General features: G+C 43.6%; 1 protein-coding gene across 1 annotated transcript in view; it reads left to right on the forward strand.

Moving 5' to 3' along the window:
• Positions 1-8,716: 8,716 nt before the first annotated feature.
• FAM149A (family with sequence similarity 149 member A) overlaps positions 8,717-22,943 on the forward strand; it is a 76,330-nt gene continuing 62,103 nt past the window's right edge. Inside the window, exon 1 of the mRNA XM_084625951.1 lies at positions 8,717-9,373. Coding sequence (XP_084482077.1) covers positions 8,880-9,373 — 494 coding nt within the window. The 5' untranslated portion in view covers positions 8,717-8,879. The remainder of the gene's footprint in view (positions 9,374-22,943) is intronic.

Consider the following 22,943-nt stretch of genomic DNA (forward strand, 5'->3'; position numbering starts at 1 on the left):
GGGACCCCTCAGCGGGTCGTGAGGTTATTACATGGGGGGTTGTGAGCTGTCAACCTCCACCCCAAATCCCGCTTTGCCTCCAGCATTTATAATGGTGTTAAATATATATATAAAAGTGTTTTTAATTTATAAGAGGGGGTTGCACTCAGGCTTGCGATGTGAAAGGGGTCACCAGTAAAAAAGTTTGAGAGCCACTGATCTAGACCATCCCTGACAGATGTTTGTCTAATCTACTCTTTAAAATTGCGAATGATGGAGATTCCACAACCCCCAGGGCAATTTATTCCTGTGCTTAACCACCCTGACAATTAAGAACTTTTTCCTAATGTCCAACCTAAATCACCCTTGTTGCAGTTTAAGACCACTGCTTCTTGTCCTGTCCTAAGAGGTTAAAGGGAACAATTTTTCTCCTCCTTGTAACAACCTTTTATGTACTTGTGGTTCATCCTGTACACTCATGCAGGGCAGATACTCCCCTGCGCAAGTGTACAGGATGAACCACAATGTGCCCCGTATGTAGCTATTTTCCTGTACATGGTTGTAAACCCAAATATTTCAAGATAGGGCTATTAGAGTGAAGCTCTACTGTCTCACTAACGAGTGTAGGGGTCCCTCGCTCTCCAGTCCAGAGGGAGGCCACTCTGCCTCACTAACCTCCCCCTCAAGTCCATCTCCAGGGAACTGGAGATGGCAATATCGCCTTCCCCCATCCGAGAGAAGAAGTAGGCGTTGGTATGGTCTCTACCTGCTTGATGACGTACCATGAAAGCATACAGCTGCAGGGCCAAATACCAGCGCATTAGTCACTGATTCGTTTCCTTAACAGTGTTCAATCACTTAAGTGTTCAGCCAGGCATGGTCAGTCACTAGCACGAAGGGCGCCCCTAGGAGGAAGTATCTCAGGGCGTCCACGGCCCACTTAGCCGCCAAGTGGTGTTGACTCTCTTGGCTTGAGCTTCCTTCTCAACAACTGAGTAGTTCTGTTCTCAGGGTAACAACTTGCAGCTGATATATAATATGGGGTGCTCATCTCCATTTACCTACTGGGAGAGGACAGCTCCCAGGCCCACCTCCGATGCGTCCGCCTGTAACATAAACTCCCAGTTAAAGTCCGGGCTGAAGATTATGGGCTCTCGGCAGAGTTGGTCTTTGAGGGTTTGGAAGGCCTGTCTGCACTCATCGGTCCAACACACACCTCAGGGGCTCTCCTTCAGGAGCTCTGTCAGCAGTGCTGCAATCAAGGCAAAGTCGGGGACAAAGCAGTGATAGTAGCCAGCTAGCCCAAGAAATTGCAACATCTGTCTCTTTGTGGTAGGGGCCGATTAGGCCTGCAGTGCCTGGATCTTCCCTACCAGGAGTCGTACTTGGCCTCATGCGAGGGTGTACCCCAAATAGGTGGTTTCCTGCCAGACAATTTTACACTTCTTGGGGTTGGCAGTCAGGCTGGTGTCCCGTAAGACTAAGGACGGCAACTAACTGGTTGAGATGGTCCTCCCAGTGGCTGCTGTAAATCACTACATCATTGAGGTAGGCTGCGGCACAGGCACAGGGAGGCTGTAGGATCTGGTCCATCAGCCGCTGGAAGGTGACCGGGGCCCCGTGGAGACCAAAAGGCACCCAGGCAAATTGGTAAAACCCAGTCAGGGAGGCAAAGGCAGTCTTCTCCCCGGAGCTTGGTCCAGGGGAATTTGCCAGTACCCCTTTGTGAGAATCAGAGTACTGATGTATTGGGTATCACCGAGGCGGTCTAGTAGCTCATCAATACACGGCATTGGGTACATGTCCAATTTCGAGATGGTGTTGACTCTCTTAAAATTGATGCAACCTAAGGGTCCCATCCGGCTTTGGGACCAGGATGATGGGGCTGTGCCAGTCACTTTGTGACTGCTCTATTACATCTAGCTCCAGCATGGTCTGGACCTCCTTCTCCACTATTTCATGGGTGTGGCAGGGCAATGACCTCTTGATCTCTCAGATGACTTCTCCCAGGTTCATCAATATTCTATGTTGAACGAGTGTGGTCTGCCCTGTCTGCACCATGGAAGTTTTGGGGAACGACTTCAACAGGTTCCTGTTGCTCCTCAGTCAGGGTATCCCCCAGCTGGCTCCTCTGAGTTGGTGGAACCAGGGGGTTTGGGTCCTAGGTCTAGTTCCAGGGAGTGATTAGCAGCCTCTCCCACTCCCGCAATGCCTTTAACAAATTGACATGATAGACCTGTCATTTTTTTGTTTTGGTCAGGTTGGGACAACTCAGGTGACCGGCCTGACCTGGCGAATAATTTCATAAGGCTCCTGCCAGCATGCAAGGAGCTTTGATTCTTCAGAGGGTAGTAGGAGCAGTACCTTTTGCCGGGTGCAAAGGTCCTCCTCTGGGCTCCCTTGTTATATATTCGCTCTTGTTCCTTCTGCGCATTCTGTAGATTTTTGTTCACCAGATCCCCCGCCCCAGTTATCTGCTCCTGAAGCTGCAGGACATACTGGAGGAGGCCCTGCAATGGAAATGGTGTTTGCTCCCAGTTTTCCCCCATAAGGTCTAGCAGCCCCCTTGGCTGCCAGCCATATAACAACTCAAAGGGGGAGAACCTGGTCAAAGACTGGGTGACCTCCCGCACAGCCAGTAACAGGGGTGGGATAAGTTGGTCCTGTGATGAGTTGGGTCACAGAAACCCCCTTGGGACTGTCACCTGATGTGCTGAGACTACCTCTGAGCCCGTTTTCCCTGCCAGCTTGGGACTTCAAAGCTTGGGATGTCCCCCCAAAACTGCCAACTTAACTGAAAACAGCTTAAGAAGTGCTTCTGTCTCTAGGACCCAGACATCCAGCTCCCAATGGGATTCAAACCCCAAATAAATCTGTTTTACTTTATATAAAGCTTATACAGGGTAACCTCATAAATTGTCCACCCTCTATAACACTGATAGAGAGATACGCACAGCTGTTTGCTCCCCCAGGAATTAATTGCTTACTCTAGGTTAATTAATAAACACAAGTGATTTTATTAAATATAACAAGTAGGATTTAAAGAAAAGGAGTACTTGTGGCACCTTAGAGACTAACAAATTTATTTGAACATAAGCTTTCATGAGCTACAGCTCACTAAGTGGTTCTAAGTAATAACAGACAGAACAAAGTAAGTTACCAAGCAAAATAAAATAAAACACACAAATCTAAGCCTAATACAGTAGAAAACTGAATATAGATGAAATCTCACCCTCAGAGGTGTTCCAATAAACTTCTTTCACCAACTAGACTCCTTTCTAGTCTGGGCCCAATCCTTTCCCCTGGTACAGTCCCTGTTCCAGCTCAGGTGGTAACTAGGGGATTTATCATGACTGTAGCCCCGCTTTGTTCTGTTCCACCCCCTTATATATCTTTTGCACAAGGCACGAATCTTTTGTCTCTTTAGGTCCCCACTCCTCCTTCTAAATGGAAAAGCACCAGGTTTAAGATGGATTCCAGTACCAGGTGACGTGGTCACATGTCCTGTGAGACCCCAAGCCTGACTCACAGGAAGGCTTGCAAGTAAACAGAGCCATTTGCAGTCAATTGTCCCAGTTGATGGGAGCCATCAAGATTCTAAACCAACATTAGTGGCCTCACTTTGCATAACTACAATAGGACCTCAGAGTTATATTTTATATTTCTAGCTTCAGATACAAGAATGATACATTCATACAAATAGGATGAACACACTCAGTAGATTATAAGCTTTGTAATGATACCTTACAAGAGACTTTTGCATGAAGCATATTCCAGTTACATTATATTCACACTTATTAGCATATTTTCATAAAATCATATGGAGTGCAACGTCACAGGTCCCGCTGGTGAAGATCTTTTGGGGGGAACTTCCACAACATTTCCTTCAGTGTTTGGTTAAAAAGTTCCACCAGCCCATCCGTCTGTGGGTGGTATATGGAGGTCTGTAATTTTTTTATTCCCAGTAGGCTTGTGAGAGGGTGCTGAGTGAGAAGCACTTAATCAGCCCCTGTCACTCCAGCCCCAATCAAAGGTAATGAACTGGGGCTGGTCAGATAGCCCTGTGTCTGCTTGGTAACAGGCAGCCCCTGCCAGCCTCATTAGCCAGGGCTATAAAGGCTGGGCAGAAACCAGAGAGAAGGGGGAAGGGCTAGGCTCAGAGGGAGGTGGGAGCCAGGAGCCTTCTGGTCTGTTGCTGGCCAAGCCTGCACTTGGCAAAATTGGCTGTGAAACCTGTACACAGGTGCTGGGAAAACAACTGTAAATAAAGAACACTGGTATTACATCAAGCTGAGATGTTCCTGACTGATTGGAGAGGGCAACAGGGGCTGAAACCATAGGGGCCCAGTGTGGGCCTCGCTACAAGGCTACAGACTTGGCGAAAGAGTTTTGATGTGAAGTTTGTGCCCTAGTCTGTCAGGACTTCTGGTGGGAGGCCTACACAGGCAAAGACTTTCAGGAGCTTCGTGGCAATCATCCGGGCAGTGATGTTTCGACAGGGAATCAGCTCTGGAAACTGAGTGGCATAATCTAGAACCACCAGAATGAATTAGAATCCCCTGACACTCTTCAGGAGGGGCCCCATGAGATCCATGGCAATCCTCTCGAATGGGGTGCCAACCACTAGCAATGGGATGAGATGCGCCCTTGGTACGTCCCTCAGGACTGCTCACTGGCACTCAGGTCAGGAGTCACAAAAATCGTTCACCTCCCTATGCATTCCAGGCCAGAAGAATCAGGCCAGAACTCATGCTAGGGTTTTCTCATGGCCCAGGTGCCCAGCTGCTGAACAAGACACAAGACTGCATGTCGGTAGCACTGGCCTACCACCAGCTGGGCTCAAGTTTCATGGGTCTGAGGGTCACAGGCAGTGTTCCCTCAAATGTGCGGAATGAATTTTGTTTTGTGCTCCAATATGGAGGTGATTTTGTTCTGTGCACCAACATATCACCTCCATATTGGTACAAAGAACAAAATTCATGTGGTGAGGGTGGGGCCAAAGGGTTTTTGTGGGAGGGGGCTCAGGGCTGGGGCAGAGGGTGGGGTGCAGGGCGTGAGAGCTCTGGGGTGGGGCCGCATGGTGAGCTGGGGCTAGGGGAGGGTTCCCTAAGCGCCTGCATGGCGCTAAATAGGCTGCTGTGCGGCTGCGCAGCTTACAGGGAATTTAGGTCACGGGTGGTCTAGGCCGTCACCAGTCAATCTGAAGTGGGGGTATACCGTTGCCTGGTGGGGTTCCATCAGAGCCCTATTAATGCAAGCCAGCTGTTCATAGGCCTGGCTAAGTGAGGGATCCTCTCGTTGGTCCCAGCTGAAGTAGGCTCCCAAATTTGGGGATTCTTCCTGAGTTTTCTGGGCTCAATCTCTTTCTTTGGGGGTCAGGGTTAGGGTTGCTAGCCCGATGGTCCTCCCTGTTGGGGTCCTCAGAGATTCTGTCTGCTCCCCTTGTGGGCTACTTCAGGCTGGGGGGGGCCCTGTAGTCGTCATACACAGGACCTCTGGGAACCCCCTCCAGTCACGGCCCAAGATGATGGGGTATGCCAGCCTTGGTGCCAGCCCAACCATCATGGGCTGTGTCTCCCCTTTCGCAGTCAGGGTGGTTAGGGTCTTGGGATAGGGCTTCACATCCCCGTGGATGCATTGCAGCTGAATGACACCCAGCGGTGGGTCTGGAGACAGGATGAGATCCTGGTGGATGTGAGTTTGCCTGCACCCCGAATCAAGGAGGGTGGATACCTGGACTCTGTTCACGCTAAGGGGGATTGTCAGCTTATCTGAGGGCTGCTTATGGGCCCAGGGCCTTCCCAGAACAGACTTGGCCAAAACTGCAGTCCATCATGGGACATTCCCATTTGAGATGTTCGAATCGGCCTCAAGTGAAACAAAGGCTGATCTTGGGGCATCAGAGCCGTTCTGCAGAGCTGGGTGAGAATATTGGCGTGCCTGCAGTCTGGGGCTTCCCCATGATGACTATGTCCTCAGGTAGTCCCAGCGCTGTAGGGGGTGGGCGTTGGGGCTTGCCAACCTCCCATCCCTCAGGCTGTCTTGGGCTGGGTCAGGGTTTGCTCCTTTGGCCCCTGGGGGGCATCACCAGGTTCATGGGCCGAGCCCCAGGCTATGCCACCAACAAGTTGTCCATCAGGGCCACAGTCATGCTCAGGGTCACTGGCTGGTGGTGGAGGACCCAGGTTCTTCCTTGCATTGGAAGGATATGTATGACTTGTTCGAGCACAACTCATTCAGTGACTTCGGCCCCCTACACCGTTCGGGCTGCAGCTGGAGTTGCCGCCAGAACGTCTCTGGTGTGATCTCAAGTGCATCAAGGATGGCGGCTTTCAACCACCAATACTCTTGAGCTTCCCTACTGGGAGCCCCCCAGTAGACAGCATGGGCCATGCCTCTCCAGTACGGAGCCAATAGGCTGGCCCATTGCTCCAGGGGCCACTTAGCTGTGTAGGCGACACCGTCAAACATGATAAAGAAGGCCTTGGGATCATCTTTGGGGCCCATTTTTGCCAAGTGCACCGGCATCGTGGTGGGTGCTGCAGCACCCCTGGGGTTGGGGCCCATGGGGGTTGGCAGAAGTGCTGCAAGCTGCTGCAAGCACTGTTGTTGTTGCTCACAGTTCTGGGCCCCCAGTTCTTGAATCAGTTGCTGTTGCTGACTCCCAAGCTGTTGCAGCAGTTGTTGCTGCTGGCTCTTGGCAAGCCATTTAATCAACTTCTTGGCTTCCATCCTTCCTAAACTGAGGAAGGGTGAAGGGGTTCTGTCTACCGCTGTCATTGGCTTGTCCCCTTATCTCAGAGGAGGGGGTGCTACCTGTGTTCTCCACCAAGTGTAGTGGTCCCTTGCTCTCCAGTGGGGAAGGTAGGGAGGTCACTCTGCTTCACTACACCCACACTCCACTTTGTGTCCAAATCTGCTGCTTCTTTTTCCATAGAGTTTCTCTCTCGTTTCATATTTTCTTTCTATTTGGCTGCTGAAAGTCTTGTGCAGGCTCATCTCTTGTCTTGACTACTGTACCCTTTTTGACCTCTCTCTTTGGTCCAATCCTAAATGAATCCTCTGAATGGTATTTGTATTACTAATTCTTATTGTCAGTAAGATTATTATGATTATTTGTGTAATAATAACCGGTTTGTAATATTTCCCTCCATACCTACACTTTATTCAGATATGTACATTTTCAAAATGTCTCTTTTGCTGAAAATTAACTGAAGAACATTAAGATAGATAAATTGCAGTTTGATTTCCTGTAATCAATCATAATGTATTTATACACATAGACTACGTAGCCTCACAAAGGAGACTCCCTGATGAGTAAACTCTAACAATCTAAATGATCATCTCACTAAATACTTTAATGGTTTATTCTGTAAAAAAAGGTAGACTTTATGCACAAGCAACAGTATTAAACCAGTGTGTGGGTGTGCACACTCAAAATGGAAGACAATTTTCATAATTTTAGTTTGTGATACCCCTTGAGAGGCACCAATCAATAGTGAAACACTTGACCGGACCCTGGTCTGACCAAGCTGTGGTTGACACAAAATGAGGGGTGATGGGCAAAAGTGGCTTCCAGATACCTTTGTGGCCCCAGATCTTGGGGCAAACTGCTCTAACTTATGTTGCCTACAGGTCTTAAGGGGAACATTCCAACAGCCTAGAATCTCCAAGCCATAGTGACTTGCAATCTGCACTAGCTTCAGCTTCAAACAGTAGTCTTCAGGTGCCCTACCCTATAAAGCACACTGCCATAATCCAAACTGAAACTATGGCAAGGATAACTGTGGTTGTGATCTCTGCATCTTATGGGAAAAGTTGCAATGTCTCCACCAAGCAAAACTGCAAAACTGCACTCTTCATTATTGTTATCCAAAGATCCATGAACAACTGAGAAGCCATTTAGACTTCTAAATCCCACTCTTGCAACTTTTAGCTTGCAGATGGATCTCTGTGCCTGTGCAGAGCCTCATTATGCAGTTATCCACCCAAGTGTTGGAGTTGCAGTATCAGGACCCTGGTTTGCAAACCTTGCTAATGGGAAGTGGTGTTCTACCTTAATCAAAGGGGGAAAAATTACTTCTGCTGTTTCCCCCAGTCCCTCCCACCTAACCCAACAACATCACTGGATTTAGCAGGATTGAGCCTAGGCATCCAGCTTTCATCCATTCTTCTCAGGAGTGATTTGTCACTTGGCCAGAAAAAGTTAACACCTTTTTACCACAAACCCTTGTTTGACAGACTCACCTAAGAGCTGATTTGGCTGGGACTGTAGCTTTAAGAACTACGTTCCTCATTCCAAACAGAGTACATTATTTAAAACCAAAAGCCTTTTCAGACACATGCTTTGTTTGCTATGCAAAAAGTATCCCATTTTCTTTTGCACGTTCCCCTTCCCCACCTCCCACAGAGCTCTTGCTTTGACCAGCCAGGAATTGTTCCAATGGGGTTCAGCTCTAGCAGCCTGTTTTTGTCCAGCCCAGATGATCTATAATTTGGACAGGTCTGTTTCTTCAGCAACACGTTCCCTGTTAAGGGCTATGCTGGGTGGAGCTGCGCGTGATGCTCACTGTCAATTTCCACGCACGGCCCAGGCCCCGGAGCTGCAGTCAAGCGCCCAATTACCGCAGCTCCTGGGTTTTTGTTTAGCTTAGCAACCCCCGCCCCCCGCCCCCTCCCCTCCCCTCGGGCACCTGCGGCAACCTGCCAGCCCGGAGCCCCTAGCAGCGAGCGCGGCCCGCGCCGCTGGCCAGTGACAGGGGGACACTCCGCCCTGGCCCCGGGGTTGGCTTCGGCTGGCTGGAGGCTCAGCCCCCTCCCCGCCTGGCGGGCGCTGCCCGCTCCGCGCTCTGCTCTCGCTGTGCCTGGGGCTGCGAGCGGCTGCGGCCGGGCGCGCAGCCATGAAGGTGGCGGTGTTGGACCTGGGCACCATTTTCGCCAGGCTCTTCAAGCCCTCCGCGGCTCCAGCCCCGGGCCCCACCGCCTCCTGCTCCCCCGTGCCCGGGGCGGCTCCCGGCTGCCCTGCCGCGTCCAGGGCGCCGCCTCTCCCGTCCCCCCTCCACCCCCGGCCCGCCCCGTCCTTCCCCCGCGCTCCCTTGCCCAGCTCCCTGCCCGCCAGCCCCCGGCCGCTCCCTCCACTAGCGGGGGGCTCCCCGGCTGCCGCCGCCGCGGCGCTCCCAGGGCGGGCGGCTCCCGGTGGCGGGGCTGGGGCGGCGTACCCGGGCGGAGGCTCCCCGCGCCAGGCAGCGGCTCCCGCGGACAGAGAGCCCGGCGCCTGGTCAGCCCTCGGCGCCAAGCCGCTGCTCTTCGTCACCCTGCCCGACATCGGCGAGGAGGGGGTGGCCGAGAGCGACCCGGAGGGCGGAGCCTGCGCCCCCAGCGCCGCCGACCCAGCGTGAGTGGGGAAACTGGGGGCGGGAGGCGACTGTGTCTGGGTCCGAAATGGCGCAGGATTTCCCCCTGCCCAGGGGGTGGGGGGCCGCTGGGAGAGCCTGGCTCTTTGGACGAGGAAAGGCTCAGCTTTGTGTTTGGGGGGTAGGGTAAGGGGGGGGTGTTATCCTCCCTTAAAAGTATGGAGCTTGCGTCCTGCCCACCTAATGGGTAACCGCCCCAATCATGCAGCGAGCCCCCGGGGTGCCCAAAGCGCTAATGAACTTTCCCCTCTGGGAAGGACCCATGGTTGGGGGAAAAGGTTTAAAATGCTCCTGTGCACAGCTGTGCCCCTGGGGACAGGGGCCTGGATTCTGCACTGGGTTACGCAGGTGTAATAAATCCAGAGCAACTCTACCACCGTCAACAAGGTGACTGGATTTATGTTAAGGTAGCTGAGATCCGATTCTGTCCTCCCAAGACTTGTAATAATCTCCTAAATGGAGTTTCACCTATTTCCTTTTATCCTGGTAGGGTAAAATCATTCTGTTAGAATTAGAAATGGGGCTCAGCAGAGAAACCAACTAAGGCAAAGGAGAGGGTAAAAGGGCCTGACAGCTCAAATGAGGAGGTGTTGCTTAGGATTATTTGTACACTTGTGCTCATTGTAAAAGGCTGCTTCAACATGCCTGCTGTGTGTTGAAGTACACATTTGAATTATGTTCATAATGTAAAGAGTTACTTTAAAACAGATTGGAAACTTTCTTTAAATCTGAATTTTCCCAGCATTGAGTCTCAAAATGCTTAACTTCGATTATAGTTAAAGAGAACTACACATATCCAGCCACTTAAATGTGGATTTTGTGTGATTCTACTGGGGGATGTTCTGCTTACAAAAAGTTGTACCACATTAAAAAACAGGGCAGTTTCTCAGCTGATGTAAAGCAGCATAGCTCCAATAACATCAAGTGTAGGTAAGCCGATTTACCAGCTAATTACCTTGTCTAAAGTTTTAAAAGGAAAAATACATTCTAAAATTATAAAGTTATGGATATTATATTATACCCACATCATGCTTCAGTTGTGGCTAAAGTTAGCACAGTTATGATCAGAGAAAAACAAATATTTGGTAATGCCCTAGTGAGAACATATTTTAATTGGGGTATTTAAAAACAGCTTTGTGTTGCAAAATGTGTGTCTGGATTTCTTTTAGTCCTTAATATAAAATTAATATGTGAAATCTACTATTATTTTGATGTGAAAATCATGTTGGACAAAGCTGTAACATTGATTGCTGAGGTCACTTATGATTTCAATTTTCTTGACTTTCTCAGCATAAACACTGAATATACATCAATGTGATACTAAATTAATATTCATAACTTATTGTAATGAAATATAGGATGGGAGCATGTGAAGGAGGAGAATGTGCAGTGTTCTGAACATAAAGTTACTTGAACTTTGTGAGGAAAACAGGAATTCTGGAGGTGCAGAAAGTCACACTGGTAGAAAAGGAAGAAGAGTGTTTGAGGATAATAGGGTTATAAATAATAGCCAACATGGATTTGTCAAGAATAAATCATGCCAAAGCTATCTATTTTCCTTCTTTGACAAGGTTACTGGCCTAATGGATGGGGGAAGATGTAAACGTGATATATCTTGATTTTAGTAAGCTTTTTGGGGCAGTCCCACATGACATTCTCATAAGCAAAACTATGGAAATGTGGTCTAGGTGAAATTATAAGGCTGGTGCTCAATTGATTGAAAGACCAGGAGTACTTGTGGCACCTTAGAGACTAACCAGTACTCCTTTTCTTTTTGCGAAAACAGACTAACACGGCTGTTACTCTGAAACCTGATTGAAAGACTGTACACCAAGAGTAGTTATCAAGGTTTCCTGTCAGATGAGGGGGGTGCATCTAGGGGGTCCTGCAAGGGTCTGTCCTGGGTCTGGTAATATTCAATATTCCATTAATGAAAACGTGCATAATGAAATGGAGAGGAGTTGTTGTCGTCTTTTATTCCTGTCTGTCAGCTCAAAAGCAACGATGGGGCTGATTGAAGTCCATGGACAAGGGGGATCCAGTGGACATAGTGTACTTAGATTTCCAGAAAGCCTTTGACAAGGTCCCTCACCAAAGGCTCTTATGTAAATTAAGCTGTCATGGGATAAAAGGGAAGATCCTTTCATGGATTGAGAGCCGGTTAAAAGACAGGGAACAAAGGGTAGGAATAAATGGTAAATTTTCAGAATGGAGAGGGGTAACTAGTGGAGTTCTGCAAGGGTCAGTCCTAGGACCAATCCTATTCAACTTATTCATAAATGATCTGAGAAAGGGGTAAACAGTGAAGTTGCAAAGTTTGCAGATGATACTAAACTGCTCAAGATAGTTAAGACCAAAGCAGACTGTGAAGAACATCAAAAAGATCTCACAAAGCTAAGTGATTAGGCAACAAAATGGCAAATGAAATTTCATGTGGATAAATGTAAAGTAAGGCACATTGGAAAAAGTAACCCCAACTATACATACAATATGATGGGGGTTAATTTAGCTACAACAAATCAGGAGAAAGATCTTGGAGTCATCATGGATAGTTCTCCGAAGAAGTCCACGCAGTGTGCAGCAGCAGTCAAAAAAGCAAACGGGATGTTAGGAGTCATTAAAAAAGGGATAGAGAATAAGACTGAGAATATCTTATTGCCCTTATATAAATCCATGGTACGCCCACATCTTGAATACTGTGTAGAGATGTGGTCCCCTCATCTCAAAAAAGATATACTGGCATTAGAAAAGGTTCAGAAAAGGGCAACTAAAATGAAAAGGGGTTTGGAATGGGTCCTATATGAAGAGAGATTAAAGAGGATAGGACTTTTCATCTTGGAAAAGAGGAGACTAAGGGGGAATATGATAGAGGTATATAAAATCATGAGTGGTGTGGAGAAAGTGAATAAGGAAAAGTGATTAACTTGTTCCAGTAATATAAGAACTAGGGGCCACTAAATGAAATTAATGGGCAGCAGGTTTAAAACAAATAAAAGGAAGTTCGTCTTCACACAGCGCACAGTCAACCTGTGGAATTCCTTGCCTGAGGAGGTTGTGAAGGCTAGGAGTATAACAGGGTTTAAAAGAGAGCTGGGTAAATTAATGGAGGTTAAGTCCATTAATAGCTATTAGCCAGGATGGGTAAGGAATGGTGTCCCTAGCCTCTGTTTGTGGTGGAGATGGATGGCAGGAGAGAGATCACTGATCATTACCTGTTAGGTTCATTCCCTCTGGGGCACCTGGTATTGGCCACTGTCGGTAGACAGGATACTGGGCTGGATGGACCTTTGGTCTGACCCAGTATGGCCCTTCTTATGTCCACTACTCTGTATTGTACCAGCTTCACAGCTTTGTTCATCTTGAAATCTTTTTGTTCTATGCCATTCTTCATCATGTCTATCCAACACATCCTTGGTCTTCCTCTTATTCCCCGGTCTTTGCACTCTGGTATGTATTTCCATGTATGGTATACTTTTCAGCTGCATTCTTGACACATTTCCAAACCACCACAGTTGTCTTTTTTGAATTTTCTGTAATAGCATTATTTCTTGCTCTAGCTGTTTTCTTATCTCTTCATCTTTTTGTTTTCTGCAGTTTTGGAACTGTCAGTATTAGCCTGAGCAAGTTTATTTCTGCAGTCAAAATCTTTCATTGTCAGAAATACTCGTACTTCCGCATTCTGACCCATAGTGCATTATTGGCATGATAGTTGTCTGGTATATGTTGAGTTTTGTTTTTATTGAAATGTTTTTAACCTTACAGATCTTGCATAGTTTTGCAAATACAGTCGTGGCCAGTCTGATTTTTCTTTGTATATCGTCTTCATAATTCCCGTTCTTTGATAGTAGTCCTCCAAGGTATGCAAATTTTTCCGCTTCTTCTAGTCCTTTGTCTCTGAATTTGATCTTTACCTCTTGTCTTCCAACTGCCATAATTTTTGTGTTCTCCATGCTGATGTTCAATATGAATTTTCTGCTTTTATCATCAACCTTGTCAGTTATTCTCTGTAAATCCTCCTTGCTCAGTACCATGAGGTCAATATCCTCTGCAAATCTAAGGTTATGCATTGTCGTTCTACATATTAACATGACTCGTCCCATTTCATCTGTCAGTGCTACAGCTATTACTGCTTCCAGAACCAAGCTGAACAAATCTTGTGATACCATTCATCCTTTTGTCGCTTCTCCAGTGATCCTGAACCATTTCATCAGCTTCTTGTCTAATCTCACTGCACTCATCAACTTGCTGTAGATGTTTTCTATCAGCTTGATCCATTTTTCAGAGATGACATACATTCTTATAACTTGCCATGAGAATGGAGTGAAGAGTATGATTGTAAAATTTGTGGATGACACCAAGTTGAGGGAGTTTGCTAGCACCTTGAGGACAGGATTAGAATTCAAAACTACCTTGACAAATTGGAAAATTTATCTGAAGTCAACAATATGAAAGGCAATAAACGCAAGTTCAAAATACTACGCTTAGGAAGAAAAAAAACAAATACACAGCTACAAAGTGGGGATAGCTGGCGAGATGGAAGTACTGCTGAAAAGGATCTGGGGGTTATAGTGGATGACAAATTGAATATGAGTGAGCAATGTGGTGCAGTTGCAAAAAAGGCAAAAATCATTCTGGGTTGTATTAACGGGATTGTCATATGTAAGATGCAGGAGGAAGTTGTCCTGCTCTACTTTGCACTGGTAAGGCCTCAGCTGGAGTACTGTGTCCAGTTTTGGGTGCTACACTCTAAGAAAGATGTGGACAAATTGTGGAATCCAGTGGAGAACAACAAAAGGTTGTTGATAAAAGGTTCAGAAAGCATGACCTATGAAGAAAACTTAAAAACCTCGGCATGTTTAATCTTGAAAAAAGAAGATTGAGCAGGGCCTGATAAATCTTGCAGTGTGTTAAAGGGCTGTTACGAAGAGGTTCAGTTGTTCTACATGTCCACTAAAAGTAGGACAAGAAATAATGGGCTTAATCTACAGCAAAGAGATTTAGGTTAGGTATTAGCAAAACATTTCTAATTGTAAGAATAGTTAAGCTCTGGAATAGACTTCCAAGGGAGGTTGTGGAATCCCTGTCATTGGAGGTTTTTAACAACAGGTTAGACAAAGGTCAGAATATACTTTGTCCTGTCTTAGTGCAGGAGAATGGACTAGCTGACCTCTTGGGGTCCCTTCCAGCTCTACATTTCTATGATTCTGTGATTTTTGGGAACTGTTTTGGATAAGAGAGCTGAAGGCTACAGTAGTTAAGAAGAGAGCAAGAGGGTATGGGCTAGTATGTTGGCAGTAATCATAAAAGAAGTGACAAAGTTTGGTATTGTAGAGGAAGAAACAAAAGGACTTGTAAGGGCCTAGATAGAAGGGGAGGGGAGGATGTTGAAGATGACTTCATAGAAGTTGATGATGACTTATGGTTATGACTTGGTAATAACATATAGTGGTACTATCAACAGAAATGGAGAAAGGGGTAGAGGAAAAGATTTAGGAGTGAAGATAAATCAGTTTGATTCATTGAGTTGAAGTTCTGGGGAGAGATCTGGGGGAAGTGTTGGAGAGAGGCAGAGGCAGGAGTATAAGATGGGAGGTCAAGAAAGGAGAAGTAGATTTGGGAGTCATGAGCATAAAGACAGTGGCTGAAGTCAAGGGAATGAATGAGATCACATAGTTGAACAGAGTGTAGTATGAAAAAAGAAGGGACAGTGGATGGATCCTGTAGGACTCGGACCGAGTGTGCTGTAGGGGCGCTTTGCTGGTATATGTATATACACATATATACACAGATCTACCCCGCTTTAAAATGGGAGAAGATTTAAATATACTAGGGAACTTATGGTATGCGGCAGCAGGATCTGCAAGGACAGATAGAATGTGGCAGGCCGGTGCCAGGTAGATTTACACTCCAGCTTGTTGCAAACTAAATGTTCCTATAGACATGCCCTGGCAAAAATGCAGTTTTGCTAGTATAACTGCATCTGTAGTATGGGATTTTTGTCGGCATAGCTGTCCGTCAGAGATCATTCCTCACCCAGTCCTGACCAGCATAGCTATGCTGGCAAAAGTTTGTAGAGTAGACTGGGCTCAAACAGATGTGGAGGAAAAGATGGAGCCACCAAAAGAGACATTGAAAGAACAAGTTGTAAGGTAAGAGAAGGAGGAGGAAAGTCCTGAGTTGAGAAAGGAGAGGTTATGAAAAAAAGCAAAAGAATTAGAGTCAAAAGCAGCAGAAAGATCAATGAGAATGAGTCTTACACTTCAAACTTTTTTTTTTTTAAAGGAAATTAGAGAGGACTTGGGACCTAAGTGCCAAATGCCTGAAACAAGATTAAAGCTACTCTTAGTTGGAATAGCCTGTGCTCTGTATTATACAGTTATACGACTAGCTGTGTGTTAGAAAATTTCCTCTGGCATAACTCCTGAAATTCCTGTTCATAATGGTTGTGTTTCGGCTTGTGAGCCCACACAAATGCTGTTGCTGTAACAGAAGGCTGTAGTCTGATTACCATGTGTTGCAAAACTTGGTCATTACATGAACAAAAAGAGGCCTTGGTGAGAGAATAGACTTGGTGTCCATCCAAAATTATGAACATGTACCACAGCATTGTAATTTAATTTATCATGGTATTTGTGATATTTCCCTTTTAAAGTAGAAAATATCACGTAGGTCATAGAAAGGTGCCTATCTGTAATGTGGAAAGTCCATTTGGCAAATACTTAGGGTTTACACTTCACATGCTGCCTTGTGCTTTTTGCTTTGTTACAGTGGGATGCCTCTGAAGTTAATGTTGTTTCTGGGAACCTTTTATTTGATATGCATTTATGCAGGGATGGAGTAGTAATATCAGTGTTTAGTTACAGTAGACACGTGACTGACTATCCATCCTTTAAGATAAGAAGTAAACAATATTGCTTATTGCCAGCTAACCAGCAATAAGTTTTAACAACAGCACCCTGTCATGTGGGTGACGTGATCTTAATGGTACTATTTTAATCCAGCTAGCAGTTTCTGCTTATCTAAAACATTGGATGAACAATAAAGTCTCCATCGCTATATTTTCTGTGATCTGATTCTCTCTCTCTCTCTTTTTTTCTTTTTTCAGCCTTGTGATTCACATTTGATTATTAGTTGATGTGATTTTTATCAGTGATGCTACATTTTTGGGGGGTGAAAAGCACTGTCCACACGAGTTACTAAGCCTAACTAATTTAAAGCTTTAATAAGAAATTTTTAGGATAATATATTACCATCTTAATCAAGCATAAAACATAAGTAAAGTAGAGAGAGCAGGGATAGGATAATGTGGCACAGGTAAGCCACTTGTCATCATAAAGGTGGTCTGTCATAAATATAAAGGGAAGGGTAAACACCTTTAAATCCCTCCTGGCCAGAGGAAAAACCCTTTCACCTGTAAAGGGTTAAGAAGCTAGGATAACCTCGCTGGCACCTGACCAAAATGACCAATGAGGAGACAAGATACTTTCAAAGCTGGAGTGGAGGAGAAACAAAGGTTCTCTCTGTCTGTGTGTTGCCTTTGCCGGGATCAGAGCAGGAATGCAGGTCAGAAGTCCTGTAAAGAGTTAGTAAGCAATCTAGTTAGATATGCGTTAGATTCTGTTTTGTTTAAATGGCTGATAAAATAAGTTGTGTTGAATGGAATGTATATTCCTGTTTTTGTGTCTTTTTGTAATTTAAGGTTTTGCGTAGAGGGATTCTCTATGTTTTGAATCTGATGACCCTGTAAAGTATTTACCATCCTGATTTTACAGAGGTGATGCTTTTACTTCAATTAAAATTCTTTTTTTAAGAACCTGATTGTTTTTTCATTGTTCTTCAGATCCAAGGGTTTGGGTCTGTGTTCACCTATGCAAATTGGTGAGGATTTTTATCAAACCTTCCCCAGGAAAGGGGGTGTAGGGTTTGGGAGGAAAGACGTTTCCAAGCGGGCTCTTTCCTTGTTATATATTTGTTAGATGCTTGGTGGTGGCAGCAATAAAGTCCAAGGGCAAAAGGTAAAATAGTTTGTACCTTGGGGAAGTTTAAAAATAACCATGCAGGTCCCCACATCTGTACCCTAGAGTTCAGAGTGGGGAAGGAACCTTGACATGGTCCAATCTGGATTGCTCCATCCGCCTCCCCATTAAACACACACATTCTTTATACCTTGTCTTGTAACATTACATAGGTGCAATTTATTAAAACTACCTCATCTGTAAATATTTCATTCTAAATATATTTTCTAATGCATTTTTACTTATTCTGCTAATGCTCAAATTTGTAGCTTTTTATCTTTTTTAACTCATTGCTTTCATTTATTCAATATTTCTTACAACAGTTGTCTTATTGTTACTTACGTGCTTCTTGTGGCCTTGGAGTTGCTGACTAGTTTTGTCCAGTCAGTGTTTATCCTCGCTATGTTTATCCTCGCTAGACATTCTTCCCTGCATCTGGCTAATACATTACACTTTGCCCTGTTGTCTATATAGACTAAGAATCCACTGTAGAAAAGACACAAACTAACTTTCTGCTTTTTTTAAATTCAATCTTTGAAAGCTGTGTCAATAAGATACACAGCAAAAAAAGTTTTTACATTTTCTTATAACAGTGTACATTTATTTCTTTACACTTTAATGACGTTGTCAGTTTTGTGTCTCTTTCAAAAATTAGATTTTTCAAATTGTTATGTATTTATCAAAATTCAAATCCAGTGTTTTGGGCACTATGCAATGCAGAAAATCTGATCAGCACTATACACACAAGACTTACAACTAATTATCCTTTTATTGGATTGTACTAATTAACCTGAACATAATCTTCTCTTCGAAAAGTTGAAAAAAGTATCATCCATCTGTTTAAAAAATAGGAACAGAAAGTAACACATATATTGAATTATTACACAGATTATAACCAAATATAATTATGAGGACATTTAGTATCTCAGAACTTTTGGTAGGGCCTTTTTTCATTTTATGTATGTATGTACGGTGCTTACTATGGTGGGGTCCTGATCCTTCCCGGAGGCCTCTAGATGCTACCATAATGCAAATAATAATTAAAGACTTGCTGTTTGCTTTTTAGATGCTCAAGGGTTACACTAAAAGAAAAAAACAGGGAAGGATTTGTGGCCCTTAAATGAGCAGTTTATTAGGTAAGTTTACTAACCACACAGGACTTGATTCAATTAGTGTCTGATTCAGTGGTCATTGAAGCCGGTTGAAATACTCTCATTGGCTTCAGTGACTTTGGCTCAGGATCTTAGGTCCTGCTGAATTGGGGCCTTTGATATTAATAGCACCTGTAAACAAAAGATTTCCTGAATTACCCCTTGGAGCTAGAAATAAATGATGGAAAAACACTAGAACATATATGAATAAACCCTAAAAATAAAAGACTTTGCTAATTTATCAACTAAATGAATAGTTTAAAATCTCACCTGGCATAGTTTAAGCCAAGGATTTGCGAAATGCCAGCAGAAACAGTCAGGCTAAGCTTCTTATTCATCACTAACAAGTGTAATATCTATACAAAGTAAAACTAAGCTCTATTGAGGCAAAGCAAAAATAAATGTAAGCCTTCCAAATGATAGATATTACTGAAGCTCCTATTAAAAAGTTAAAATATATCCACAAACACAGATAAATGTAGAGGAGCCATATAAAAATGGATATTATCAAAATGCCAAAATCATATACTCAGTAGCTTTCATAATCCAAATGCACTTCTAAGTGTATATGTCAGTGCAGAATACATCTACATAAAAAGCAAAACAAAAATAACCCATAAGATGTTCTCCTTTCTCTCCTTTCCCCTTGTTACAGGGTGGACATTTTTTGGTTTGGAGGAAACACAGTTGGACTTAGACTTAGCTGAGAAAGTGAGGTGTACATTTTGATCTGAACACTGTTTAGTGTGTACTTGGTATGTTCTTCAGCAAACTTTGGATCTGATGGACCTAAATGAAATTTGGATAATGGGTTTGCCTGTATTTTAATAGAAAATAGATGTAAAAACATTTCTCTTCTGAAATAAAAAAAACCCATCAAAATTAACTTCTGCAGTTGAGTACTAAAGCCAACTGTATTTAATACTGCAAACTAAAATAATTCAGCTTAGATATTTAAATTATTTATAATACAAGTTAGAATAATTAAGGTGTTTAACTAATTGTTTCTTTTTATTAAATGTTTCCCATAAAACAAACAGTATTGGTAATATAGTTTAAAAACTGCAGAGGAGTGGGGACATTTTTATCTTTCAGTGTTTCTTATCATGATGTAAAATGTTAATTTGAAAAACAGATACATTAAATGTCCACAAACACTTATTGAGCAAACAGTTTGTTTCATTAGCAGATATCTGTTCCAACCCCCCCCCCCCCCAAACAACAGTTTTGGACTTTGAACTGAAGTGTTTGGTTTAAAAATATGAAAGAGAATCAAATCACAAATATTTGGGATCTTTTTCAATCTTTTATATAATGCAGTGGAAATAGTGCACTAGCCATTTACTTTTTGTGAATAAAGTTCAAATCAATGTTTAGATCACTGCCCTCTCCTCTTTCTAATTCTGCCTCAAGACCCAGTTCTGCTGTGATGCCTGTGAGAAATTGGACAACCAATGCTGATTATACAGTAATTGGAGATAGATAGTGTCAAGGTTCCTTCCCCACTCTGAACTCTAGGGTACAGATGTGAGGACCTGCATGAAAACCTCCTAAGCTTACTTTTACCAGCTTAGGTTAAACTTCCCCAAGGTACAGACTATTTTACCTTTTGCCCTTAGACTTTATCGCTGCCACCACCAAAAGTCTAACAGATATATAATTGGGAAAGAGCCTGTTCGGAAATGTCTTTCCCCCCAAAATCCTCCCAACCCTTACACCCCTTTTCCTGGGGAAGGCTTGATAAAAATCCTCACCAATTTGCATAGGTGAACACAGACCCAAACCCTTGGATCTTAAGAACAATGAAAAAGCAATCAGATTCTTAAAAGAAGAATTTTAATAGAAGTAAAAAGAATCACCTCTGTAAAATCAGGATGGTAAATACCTTACAGAGTAATTAGATTCAAAACACAGAGTATCCTTCTAGGCAAAACCTTTTAAGTTACAAAAAGACACAAAAACAGGAACCTACATTCCATTCAGCACAGCTTATTTTCTCAGCCATTTAAAGGAATCAGAATCTAACACATATCTAGCTAGATTACTTACTAAGTTCTAAGACTCCATTCCTGTTCTGTCCCCAGCAAAAGCATCACACAGACAGAAACTTTGTTTCTCCCTCCCCCCAGCTTTTGAAAGTATCTTGTCTTCTCATTGGTCATTTTGGTTAGGTGTCAGCGAGGTTATCCTAGCTTCTTAACCCTTTACAGGTGAAAGGGTTTTTCCTCTGGCCAGGAGGGATTTTAAAGCTGTTTACCCTTCCCTTTATATTTATGACAGGTAGTTACGTAGTTATTTATTAGAAGCAAAACAACACAGATGATTTGGAACCTATAAGTTGTGCAATAGCTGACTGGGTGGTGGTGGTTGGGGCTCCCTTGAGTCCCCACCAGATCCCAATTCGGATTGTTTATGATATCCATCTGCTGTTTGTACCACAAAGGAGTTTTCCAAACAAAATAAACACAAACAAAAGAGAGAACTTTTCTCTCTCTCCCTTAAGAGAGAAGGGAATCAGAGTAAAAGAAAAGAAAGGCAAAGGTGGTTTGTCTCTTAGTCTTTTTTTGGGGTCACCCCTCTGGGGCTTGGTTTATCAGCAGGTATAGTGTCTATAATTAGGGTCTGTCTCCTGCCCCTCCTCCTGTGGGGCACCCTGCTTTATAGCTGATCCATGTAGGTTCAGGGGTGGTAAGGCCTGCAACTGTCTTTCTGTTGGCTTATCTGTCTCTGTGTTCAGTAGTCTCAGAGATACAGCAGTCTTCCTCCTGTTCACCAAGCCTTCCTGTAGCAGGTTTTCCCTTTGTAAGCTCCTCTTCCAGGCATAGCAAGCCTTACAGGTGTGCCTAGTAATGCTGAAGGAGCACAGAAGAGCTTGTTAGTCTTTGCTATACTAGAGTGGGGGTGTGCCCCGTCACACTAACATACATAACTGTATGGTTCTATCTTTATAAGTCATCCTCCCTGCCCACTTCCCTTCCTTTTTTGTTACATTGTGTCTTCAGAATAATTTGAAAGCTCTTTGGGGCATTGACTGTGCTCTCTGTACGTTTATACAGGACCTGACTCCTAGTTGTGTTACTCCTAGTTGTGTTACTGCAATACAAATAACAAGAATGGTTAGAAATGAGTGTAGTGGTCTTATCCTCATCTCCATTTGTTCACATCACAAAAGCTCAGATAATTGTGTGAGTGCATGACTTGCACTCTGCTCAAAAAAGTACAGGACTGGCGTAACAGGGTTGTTGTAGGTGTGAATTGAGGTTCATCGGCAGAGTTGTCTGAGGAAGGCTATGCAGTGCCTGCGTACATCATGCCTGAATCAGGTCAATGCTGTGTGTCTAATTTCATGAATACTAAATGTATCCTTTTGTTTTTTCTTTTTTGAGTAAGAAAAATAAAGCAGAATATAATGCAATCTGAATTTGTTTTCCTAGTGAAAAGTAGAGGATGTAATCTATTAGACAAATTAAAAGATGGATCTGATTATTGTTAGTTAATTGTTGAAGAGAAATTGCTGCCTATCTTACAAGGGCTGATCAGTAAACACTTTAAAATGTACTTTCTGTCATTTAAAGTTGGTTGCATATTCTTGCTAAGATCCAAGATAGACATGCACTACAAAATGCTTACTTCCTTTTATTAGACCATGCCCTTCAGAGTTCAGACCCCTCTATTTGATATAATTTTTGTTCTTTTGTGTATTTTTAATTGCAAATCAAATATTTTATTCATACCCAAAAGCCATGTAGTGAACATGTATTGTCTGTTTTAAAAAGAAAAAAACATACCAAGAAGATGAAGAAGAAGGAATAAGATATGGCACTTGGAGAAGGAAAGTCTATACCTCTACATTAGCATTTTTTTAATTAGATGATTCCACTTAAGCTTTTAGAAGCACCCAAATTAAATATTGATAACTATAGTCCTCCTTACCTTGAGTTCAGATTTAAGTTGGTCTAAATTATAAAGTATATATTTTTTCGCTTAGTATTTAAGCAGATGAGGCAGCTCATCCAAACATAAAATCCTTTTCCATTAGTTTTTTTTTAAATGTTAAAATGTGATCTTTTAAAAAAACATTTATGGAAAAGTAATCATTCAAATAAATAAGCGTTCATGTTCTACTTCATCACCGTTTTCTTCAATTACTTTAGCATGATTGCATCCTCAATAAATTGAAGTACCAAAAAGACCCACAATCTGGAATTCAGTTTTCCCTATTGTAGGCTGAATATTGAATATGCCAATCACTCAAATTCTTTCAATTCCATAATAATCAGTGAACAGCCTGAAGCACTGGAGGAGGTGTAAACTGCTGCTGTGGTCAAAAAGGATTCCATCCTTCCATCCCCACTGCCTCATTGGCTAGGTATATAATGAATTCC

This window comes from Lepidochelys olivacea (assembly GCF_965140295.1).
Source record: "Lepidochelys olivacea isolate rLepOli2 genome assembly, chromosome: 4".
Taxonomy (NCBI): domain Eukaryota; kingdom Metazoa; phylum Chordata; order Testudines; family Cheloniidae; genus Lepidochelys; species Lepidochelys olivacea.